An 11,363-nucleotide genomic window follows, 5' to 3' on the forward strand; every position below is an offset into this window, starting at 1 on the left:
CTTTATTACTGCATAAAGGAATCTTTGTTTTAACATTTTTACTTGGTGCTAATATTTTAACTTCTTGAGATTTCCATTCTGTTTGCTGCCACACATAACTGGTAAGAATGCTTTTTGTGTTTCCATAATTGGGGTGCAGTCTCGGATTCAATATTCTGTTGTGGTTATATTTCTACCTATATCATGTTAGTTGAATAAATAATGATTCTTTTGCTACTGATTTTCCTACTTAAATTTTCATTTATTTATTCAGAAATGCGTTATTATACTCTGGTAATTAAACAAATAACATGTGTATTGTTGGCCTAATGTTGACTTACTTAGACCTTATTGTATACTCGCTTTGATTCGATGAACAAACTTTGGGGTTTGCTTGCGGCAAACATGAAGATTGAAGGATTCATTGGGCTATTACATTTATTAGTTAAAAATTAACTTGAGCAGTTCCTGTTGGCGTTTGTATGTGAAGCAATCTAAAATGTTTGTGCATTAAACTGCAGTATAAGTGCTTGGGCAAAACGAGCTGTTAGTGTGTTTAAAAATGAGTAATGGAATTGATAATTTTATTATTGCAATGTGAATAACCCAGAACTTAATGAAACACATCAAATTCATTTTACAGTGACAGAATGTGTAGTTAGGAATATTAGGTGGGAATTACACTGTTTTAAAGAAAATAAAAGGTAAGTGGCCCACATTTAAAATAAACTTAAAAACTGAATAATGTTAAAACATTGTTCATTTCAGTTATAGAAGTCCGTGGTTTAAATGTAACATTTTATTTCAGAATAATCGTTTTCACGTAAAAGTATTTTGATTGCTATTGATTCACTTGCGCCAAACATAAATAATGAGTAAAAACGACGCAAGCATGACGTCATTCAGCACTATACCAGAAAAAACTCCCGAAAAACTTCCCAACGGTGAAAGCAATCAAGCTTTTGAGGTAAAAAATGTTTAATACCATTTTAGCTTGAAATCTATACCTTAATATACTAAATCAGGTGTGTTCATGTTTTTTTTAATATTTACTTCTTTATTTGTTTTTGTGTGATAAAAAAGCGTGATATATTCCGTTATAGAGGTTGTTTATGTTAAGAGCAACACCAGGTTATTCCCCGGCAACCGGGTATTGGCTATTTTCTTACATATAGTAGGATGGGAAGGATGGGACACCTTTTAGTTCTGTTTTCTCGTCCAATTTGATAGTAAACAAAAAACATTTAAAGAATTATAAAACTGTATTCTCGCGACTCCCATAGACTGTTGTTAATTGTTTAAAACAGGATCAGATAATTGGAAATCATGTGCTAAAGTGTCTCGTCTCCCCCCCCACTACTATAAAAAAAGGTCATGTTTTTACTGATTTAACACAAATGTACGTCAACGCCTAAAAACTTGATTTGTAAAGTATCTTCATTAGGATGACGATAGCGTGTGCAAAAGTGATGAAAAACAGCAAATTGAAACTGCCATCCAGGAATTAAAGGAACAAATAACCGATGATGATCATGAAGATCTCTACTTTGATGAAAGCAAAGTTAATCCTGTTGTTAAGTAAGCAATGAACTCCTTCTACTAAACATATCAAAAGATTTTTTGGTGTTTTCTGGGAGTTGTTTTTTTTTCTGGATTTTTTTTTTGCGTTGGTTATAATTGTTAAATTAAAATGAGTTACAGCAAAGTAAAGATATCAATCTATTTTTTTGAGTTTACTTAAACTGCATTATGAGTGTAGTCTATCAATTTTTCTATTTATGGTTACAATTTTAAATTCTTATTTGTTTTCCAGTTTTCTTAAGATTGTAGTAAAGATAGACATAGCGTAAGAAAAATAAACTGTTTTAATTTTGTTTTAGAATTCTTATTTCTCCCGTCAAAATGTTGGAGGAATTATTCAACAGGTACAAGCGTTTTATACCCATCATAGTTGTGGTGATCATATTTCTAGGTAAGGCTTTTAAGATTCGGAAACATTGTATACTATTATTATATTAGCTCTACAATAAATAAATAAATCAAACCAGCCTATAGCCCTAGAATAGTTGGTTAGGGAACCTGCCTCTAACCCAGAGGTAATGGGCTCAAGGCTCGTTACTGCTACTATGTGGGCGTCTGTGTCCTTGGGCAAGACACTTAGCGCAATTACTCCGACCCAATGGTCACTAACGGGTTGTCCAAATTATCAGCAACACATAAAAAAAATGAAAAATTCCCCTCGAAAAATAATTACCAAGAACTTAACATACTTGGTAACTCGCAAGCTGGCACGAGGTGTATGGAACAGAACACCCCTGTTATAATGACTGTCGTTATCAGCCACACCAGGATTAAGTTCATTCATTTACCAACTGTTTTTCTCTTACTAATATAAATTAGGAATCGTAGAAGGATTACTTGATGCAGACAGGGGCGGACCAACTTGATTTTTTAGGGTGTAGGTCTCAAAATAGATTTTTTGTTACTGATTCCATGGCAAAAAATGACATTATGCTAAAAAAAATTGTTTAGTAAAACACACCTCTTTTTCGCCTAAAACACGCCCCTTTTACGCCTTGATGTACGTATCTTAGTTTAATAGGAAATGACTCAACCTCTAGTCATTGTAAGAGCATTTTAAAGTCAATAAAACACTAAACTGTTTAATGTATAGTATGGTGGGGTGAGATGGGATACCTTTAGCACATAATATCTAAATATCTGAATGGTGTTTAAAACAGTTAACAACGGTTTGTTGGAGTCAAGAGTTTAAAGTTCTTTGTTTACTAACAAATAGGATAAGAAAATAGAATAAATAGCTGCCTCATTTTACCCCACTTTACTTTAATAAAAGTAATTATATAATTTTTTAATATATATACTTTTTTTTTATTGGGGCAGGGACTGTTTCCTGCCCTACCATGATGTCCGCCACTGGTTTTTAAATTAATCGCATTTTCATATCAACATTACTTACCAGGTGTTACAGCTTACATGGTCGTGGCTTTGATATGGAACTTCAACCGAGCTCTCACGTTAATGGTGATATGGCTTGTAGTGGTAGCATACAACATCTATGCTTTCATACGAGATTATTTTGGGGATGATCTAATGCCTTACCTTAAGCCTGTGTATAAGACAGTCAACAAAAATATGTTCTGGTTACAATGGTAAGTTTTATGGCGGGAATCTTTAAAGGAATATCTAATTTTAAATATGCCACTCTGTTATTAGGATTATTATATTTTGGCTAAAACAGTATTAACCTTTTTTATTTTATTTTTTAAATGTACTATATTCTTAAAACAGTAAAAAACTTTAGTAATAATGGTTTTAGTGGCACGAATTTTGATTCTGATTGTACTAAAATTGATATAACAAAGTTATTTTGTTGAATTTTTTTGATTAGTTATTGTACTTTAACCTGTAGTTTAGTATTTGTTCGCGCATGACGGTTATGCAACCTCATTCTGCTGGGTAAACATCTCTATGTAATTAATGCCAATATTGGTGACTTTTTGATATGTGTAACCTCGATTGTAGTGAAAATATAACACTCAATTTAGTTTAGCTTAGCAGTTAATGTGCATAACATGCATGTCACATTGTTTTTCTAATCGATATTAAAAACTATGTTATTTGAAAGAACATATATAAACCAACAACAAAGAATTGTTTTTACTGCTTAGTAATAAATGATATAGTACTGTAGGGTGAGATAGCACACACATAATATCTAAATATCCTGATTATGTTTATGTATTATGTTTAACAACATATAAGTATTATGTTTAACAACAATGGCATATAAAAGCTGTGATGATACAGTCTTATAAATCTTTGAATGTTCTTTGTTTACTACCAAATGGGACGAGAAACAGAATGAAAAAGTCTCCCATCCCACCCTACTATACACATTATTTCTTTACATTGTCAATTTCTAGGGTTTTTGTTGCATGTGTGGTGGGGGGCTTGGCTACATGGATTGCGATAGACACTTCAAAACGACCGGAACAACTTATTTCTGGCGCTGGATATTTGGTTTTCTTGTTCATTTTATTTCTAACCTCAAAACACCCAGAAAGGGTAGGTGCTGTATTAAATCAGGGGTGATTAACTATTAGGGCCATTTCATTGCATATTTTTCACTGCCTGCTGGATCTTTTTTTGGTTCTTAATATGTACACCAAATTTAATAGAATTTGAACAATACTTGCCAAAAAATGAATTAATTATGAGTTAGTAAAAATTTTGTGACACTTGCAAACCAGTTGTAAAGCATACTGATGTGCTGTGGCATGCTCCTTGCCCACCATCTAAACACAATTTGATATTTCTGTATTAGAGAAGCCACAGATTTATTTTCTATTCTATATGGATGGGGTCCTGTCGCAAGATGCTTGGGACGGTTAGGATTATTGAGTCAATATAATATTAATAACTTTAGATGTCTCCCTGATTACAGTAGCAAAGATTGTAGAATATTTAAACAATAAGACAGTTTATGGTGACAAAACAACAGATGTTAAAACACACTTATTGTTAAAAACATATTTACATTTTTTTTTGAAAGAAGCATGGTAAGCCTTCACCATTTGTGTTTAAATATTTTCAAGTTAAACTTCTTTTGCAAATCAAAATGTGTGTAAAGGTTTAATTTCTTTATCAACAGGTTCGATGGAGGCCTGTCTTCTGGGGTTTATTGATCCAAGTTTGCCTTGGAATGTTTATCCTTCGTACACAAGCGGGCTTTGATGCTTTTAACTGGTTGGGAAATATTTTTCAAACTTTTATCAACTATGCAGATGAGGGAGCTCGATTTTTATATGGGGATGATTTTGCTGACCATTATTTTGCAATGAAAGTGAGTGTCCACTGATGTATGTATTATATATTTAAAAATATTTGAACTTTATATGAGAACTCAAGTTTAGTTTTGTATGTACTATACATCTGAAAGATTTATGTGTTATATATCTGATATCAACACTATTAGCAAACCTATTAATGCTGTCTTCTAGTTGACATAATAACATTTTTTTGATTAGGCATTGTAGGCGTATGTGTCCTAGTGCAAGACACTTAACGAGAATTGCTCCAACCCAGTGGTCACTAATTGATTGTCCAAATTGTCAGACGTACAAAATAAAACAATCACTCATAAAGTTACACATAGGATATTTGTAAATTTGCATATAGTATATGAAACAGAACATTTGTGTTTCTATTTTATTCCATGTGGGTAAGGCCCCACAGCGTGGCACGCCATGGGCTCTAGGATTTAGGCCACAATTGACCCATTACCCCAACACCTAGGGTGCTACTGCATGGACCTGAACATCCGTCACCTATTAACCAAGTTACATTCGTTCATCCATCTAAATAGAGTTGACAATGGTTTTCTGATAAACCTTTCCCTATAAATATATGATCGAAAAAAAAACATAAAACTAATTCACATTCCTTCCCTTTAGGTTCTGTCCATTGTTATTTACTTTGGAGCTTTTATATCAGTGATGTATTACATTGGAGCAATGCAGTGGCTGATATTTAAGATTGCTTTTCTCATGCAAATCACACTCGGGACTTCCGCAACTGAATCCATGGTGGCAGCAGGTATGAGATGTAATAATAATTACAATTATTTTAATACATTCAACCAAAGTAATACCTTAGTTTTATAAATGCGATTAAGTATTTAGGTTGTGTGGTCCTTTTTGTGTGTTTTTGTACTTTGAGGTACTAGGTTCAAAGTTCACAGTGGGCGGTTGATATGTGTGCCTGGCTCCAATCCTATGACCTCAGGAAAAACGATATGCGTAAGAGTTAAAATAGGGGCTATATCATACGTTTAGGCACAGTTTGATTACCAACACAGCTTTTACCTTGTAAGTGTAATGTGTTTATACAGACAGAGCTAAAATTCACCACTTTAATCAATCGTTTTTTTTATGATTGACACTTATGTTTGTAGTAACTGCACTTTAACAATGTAAACAATAGAATTTGTTAAAATTTAAACAATAAAAATGACATGTATACATAAAACCTCACCTATATAGAATAAAACGTAATTGCTAACAACACATTAAGGACCAACGTTTTGGCTTAATTTTTGTGTATTACCTTTTTAAAGCACCAGATTCGTACTGTATTTCTTTACACAAGAATCGTCTATAAGCACCAGATCAGGGTCAGATTCAAGGTATCTAACAGTCAACAAAAACATATTTAGCTCAACAATTTCGTTACCCTTTTGGTCAAAAAATCATTTCTATTTTGCAGGAAACATATTTGTGAGCATGACCGAATCTCCATTGCTTATTCGGCCTTATATAAATGACCTTACCACATCTGAACTGCATGCTGTTATGACTGCTGGCTTTGGAACAATTGCTGGAAGTGTGTTGGGTGCTTATCTAGGTTTTGGGGTGAGTGTTATAGTTATAGTATTGTAATTGCATATATCATATGTGTGTCTTTTTTTAAACGTAATATTTAAAACTTTCGTCCAGTTTAAAATATAATTTAAGGTTTTTTTTAATATTTTTAAGATGACCTATGAAAGCTATTCACACACTCATAAAGGTTGTTTTGTAACTTTCAAGTCTATTTATTCATATTTCACTCTGACTTTATGGTTTATAGTATACCAATAACACATAGGTGTTTGCAAGCCATAAAATCAAAGTAGTAAACTTTCTAAGCTATTTTAATGTTAACGATCTAATAAGCTGTTTCCATAACCTGCATTTGCTAAAATGCGGCATTGAATCACAATTACAAAACCGGTTTATTCCAGATTAAAGCGGTATACGTGATCATGGCGTGCTTCATGGCTGCACCTTGCGCACTCGCTGTGTCAAAACTTGTTTATCCCGAAACAAAGAAATCAAAGTTTTTATCGTATGAGGGTTTGGTGGTAGAAAGCGAGTGAGTATTTTGTTTCTATGTAATCAGTGAACCATGGAATGAACATTTTTACTTATTTTTTATTAAATTCCAAAAAAATATACCATGTGTGTTCTGTTTCAAACACAGTTATACCATGTGTGTTCTGTTTCAAACACCTCGTGCTCGTTTATGAGTTACCACATATGTAACTATAACTATTAGATGGTTAATTTTTTTAATTTTAGTTAAAATATCCTATTTATTTTCAGTGGTTATCGTAACATTGTAGAAGCTGCTTCAGCTGGAGCTTCACAAGCTATTCCTGTTGTTTTAAATGTCGGTGCAAATCTGATTGCATTTATTTCACTTTTAGCTGCAGTTAATGGCTTTCTTAATTGGTTTGGGGGTCTCCTTAATTGCCCTGAACTAAGTTTTCAGGTAAAATTTGCTAATTTAACTGTGCCAAGGTTTATAAATATGAATGAATGTAATATACTTTATCCTCGCATGGCCAGAAAACGACAGTCGTTATAACACGAGTGTTTAAACACCATGTGCCAGCTTACGAGTTACCATTTATGTTACTTTTTAAATGATTAAGCATGAATGATAATTTAAACAACCCGTTAGTGACTACTGGGTTAGAGCAATTGCCATTAAGTGTCTTGCCTAAGGACATACGCCCACAATGGCAGCGGCAACAAGCCTTGAATGAATGAATGAATGAATGTCCGGCGCCGTGGCATAGTAGTTAGAACGCCTGCCTGTAACCATTAGGTAATGGGTTCAAGGCTCGTCGCTTCTACCATTGTGGGCGTATGTGTCCTTGGGCAAGACACTTAACGACAATTGCTCCAATCCAGTGGTCACTAATGGGTTGTCCAAATTATCAGCCATACATAAAAAAAATAAAAAAATCCCCCCCAAAAAATAATCACCCACAAAGTAACATACATGGTAACTCGTAAGCTGGCACGAGGTGTTAAACCCGTGTGATAACGACTGTCGTTTTCAGGCCACGCGAGGATAAAGTAAGTTACATTCATTCAAGCCTTAAACCTGTAAACTTCAGATTAGAGGCAGACACGCTAACCATTGCACCACGGTGCAGACATGATAAATACAATTCTATTTAGAGTTAATTTTGTGTCTTTGGTAATTTTAATCAACAGATAGCTTAAAATTTAAACATTCTTTATAACTTTTTAACCACATTTGTGTAATTTTAGATGATATGTTCATATGTGTTTATGCCGATAACTTTCTTAATGGGGATCTCCTGGACAGATTGTTTCAAGGTATAATTTATTATTATTATTTTAAATTTGACTTTGCTGTTAATTATAATTTAGATTTAATCATGCAAATTTAACAATGTAGTTCGTTATTTTAATTTTATATTTTTTGTAAAAAAATTTCTGTCATATGCTCTATAACTGCATTATCCTACAGTTAAGAAATATTTATAAAAAAACAACATTTTTTCAGTGTGCAGAGCTTATTGGGTCCAAGATTTTCTTGAATGAGTTTTACGCTTACGAGGCACTTTCTGACATGCTACAAATCCGAGACACTGGTACTGTACCCCATGTTGACCCTGTGACTGGGGTGGTTTACTGGGTGGATGAAAGATCTGAAGCAATCGTTACTTACGCATTATGTGGGTTCGCTAATGTCAGCTCAGTTGGAATCATTTTAGGAGGGTTAGGTGAGTCATGGATGATATTGTTCGACGGTGTACCACAGTTGGTTACCACTCCTGCCTCTAACCCAACGGTAATAGGGTCAAGGCTCTTCGCTGCTATCATTGTGGGCGTATGTGTCCTTGGGCAAGACACTTAACCTCAATTTGCTCCAACCCAGTGGTCACTAATGGGTAATTATTGAAATTATCAGCCACACATAAAAAATTAAAAAAAATAATCACCCACAATCAGTGGCGCAGCCAGGGGGGTTTAGGGTGACGCAACCCCCCCCCACTTTCAACCCCCCGAAAAAAAATTATTTAAAAAAAAGTTAAAAAAAAATATTTTAACAATTCTTCTGATTAAACCCCCCCCCCCTCTTATTTTTTTTCTGGCTGCGCCACTGCCCACAATGTGACTTGGTAACTCGTAAGCTGACACGAGATGTATGAAACATAACACCTCATAGTACAGAGACTTACTTGCAAAACCCAATGTTTTGCAGATGAAACGTTGTCACTTTAAGAACACAAAACAATAACAATTGCTAGAAGTTCTCAAATGTATTTGTTATAATTGTTTCTTTTTCATATGAAAGGTATCATGGCTCCTCACAGAAGAGGAGAGATGGCTAAGATTGTGATCAGAGCTTTGATAGCTGGAATATTTGTCAGTCTTCTTAATGCTTGTGTTGCTGGTATGTATTGCTATATTTACCTTAACATATTTAATTTTTTAGCTTCATGTACAATTTGTGTAGCTTATTTACCTCATGCTTTTGTTCAACTATAAAAATGGGTGTCTTCTTTAGAGGACACATATGATATACAGTATTGATAAACCTCATGCTCATTGTCAAGTTATAACACGGACTTCTCAAACACATAACATATATGATGTATTCATACACCTCATGCATACTGTAGAATTTTAACATAGTTGTCTTCTTATATATACCATACACACAAGGTGTATTCATAAAACTCATGCTTATACTGTCGAGTTATAACATGGTTGTTTTCTTATATACCAGCCACACATGATGTATTTATACACCTCATGGTCACTGTCCAGTTATTACATGGGAGTCTTCTTTTACACCAAACAAACATGGTGTTTTCATACACCTTGTACTCACTGTCCAGTTATAACATAGGTGTCGAGTTACAACATGGGTGTCTTCTTGAACACCAAAAACACATGATGTATTCAAACACCTCATGCTCACTGTAGAGTATAAGATGTGTGTTTTCTTATCCAATAAACACACACGGTGTATTTATACACCTCATGCTTACTGTTAAATTATTACATGAGTGTCTTCTTACACACCAAACACACTTGGTGTTTTCATACATCTCATGATCACTGTCAGGTTATAACATTGGTGTATTCTTAAAAACAAGACATAAACGGTAAATTCATACACCTCGTACCCACTCTCAAATCATACCATGGGTGCTTTTCTTACATCATATCAACTCCTTCCAAATTTGTGTTTCAGGTTTCCTTTACGTACCAGGAGATATATTTTGTGATAATATGCTTGCTACAACTAACTGGACCCGTACAGATCCAGACCGACTCTGGCAATGTTGTTCAACGGTGGTTTTTCCAATGTAAGCATTACGTGTCCATTTCCCAGCGTTATGTTTTGGTAACAATTTCTAAAAAAAACAGGGGTATAAAACTTTTAAAATCCATTAAGTCTCAATTGTGGAAACTTGTAAGCGGGCCAAGGTGTTAAACAGAACATCCGTGTTATAACGACTGTCGTTGCACCGCCGCGTGAAGATAAATAAGTTATAGTATAGAGTGGGAGAAGACGGGACGCCTTTGGCACATAATTTCCAATTATCCTGATCGTATTTTAAACAGTTAACAACGGTCTTTGGAAGTCGTGAGGACATGGTTTGATATTTCTTTGAATGTTCTTTGTTTACTACTAAATGGGCAAAAAAACAGAATGAATACGTCTCCCATCTTCCGCCACACTAATAAATGAAGGTCGAAAATATACAAAAAAAAACGACAAGACAGGTGGAAACAGTAAAACAACAGTCGTTATATCACGCCAATGGATAAAATATTCAAAAATTATAATGGGATTTTTTCATTGCAGTTCACCAGACACAGAAGCTTGTCATAATTGCTGCGCGTATGATTGGGCGTCAACGTTGTACCAGATTAATTGCACCAATGTATGCATGTAAAAGCACGCAAGAGTTCCTTTTTTCTTCACCTTTGTGCATAAAATCATCGTTGCATTTTCCAATGTTAAAAGCCCGTACATTGAACAACAGAATACATGGAAAATTTTAGTATGTCTTGATGCGTATAGTTGTAGTTTACTGGTATTTTCGTCGTTACATTTTCATCATCGTACATGGTTCAATGTTAAAAGCTTGCACATTGAACAATGAAGTACATGGAAAGTTTAAGTATATTTTGAAGTGTATAGCTACAGTTTCTTGGTAGTGTTTTTGTTTAGAATTTTCTACTTCAGCACTTTAAGTAATCTTTTATTTCAAAGAATCACCAGATCAGCAATTTCCCGAAATGACATTGTTGTGTATAACTCAAGAGTTTTATGTTTACATAATCCGTGTATCGTGTGAATTGGCATACGTGTAGCATATCTTTACACTGCTAACAGAACAGAACTTTTAGGCATCTCTACAAAAACGTTAGCGAAAAACATATTACTAAAATATTGAAGAGAATGGAAAATTCGGGAAAACGACGTCGTCAAAACACGCTATGTGCTGGATAAAAATACTAGGAATTGCATCAGATAAAAAGCGT

At 34.2% G+C, this 11,363-nt stretch overlaps 1 protein-coding gene across 2 annotated transcripts; it reads left to right on the top strand.

The window, feature by feature from the left end:
- Positions 1 to 568: 568 nt before the first annotated feature.
- On the top strand, positions 569 to 10,884 carry LOC149726961 (solute carrier family 28 member 3-like). Of its 2 annotated transcripts, XM_089890143.1 has the most exons (16): positions 569 to 683; positions 788 to 946; positions 1,424 to 1,557; positions 1,860 to 1,951; positions 2,960 to 3,149; positions 3,924 to 4,065; positions 4,652 to 4,843; positions 5,454 to 5,595; positions 6,265 to 6,410; positions 6,782 to 6,912; positions 7,143 to 7,311; positions 8,103 to 8,171; positions 8,362 to 8,581; positions 9,157 to 9,255; positions 10,063 to 10,177; positions 10,681 to 10,884. In XM_089890143.1, exons 2-16 carry the CDS (start codon positions 851 to 853, stop codon positions 10,769 to 10,771), a joined length of 2,028 nt encoding a protein of 675 aa, XP_089746269.1. In that variant the 5' UTR covers positions 569 to 683; positions 788 to 850; the 3' UTR covers positions 10,772 to 10,884. The 2 variants fall into 2 exon arrangements, with proteins under 2 accessions (XP_089746269.1, XP_089746270.1); XM_089890144.1 differs by lacking the exons at positions 569 to 683; positions 788 to 946 and adding an exon at positions 1,144 to 1,350.
- The last annotated feature ends 479 nt before the right edge of the window (positions 10,885 to 11,363 follow it).

This window comes from Ciona robusta, chromosome 12 (assembly GCF_009617815.1).
Source record: "Ciona robusta chromosome 12, ASM961781v2".
In the NCBI taxonomy this organism is placed as follows: domain Eukaryota; kingdom Metazoa; phylum Chordata; class Ascidiacea; order Phlebobranchia; family Cionidae; genus Ciona; species Ciona robusta.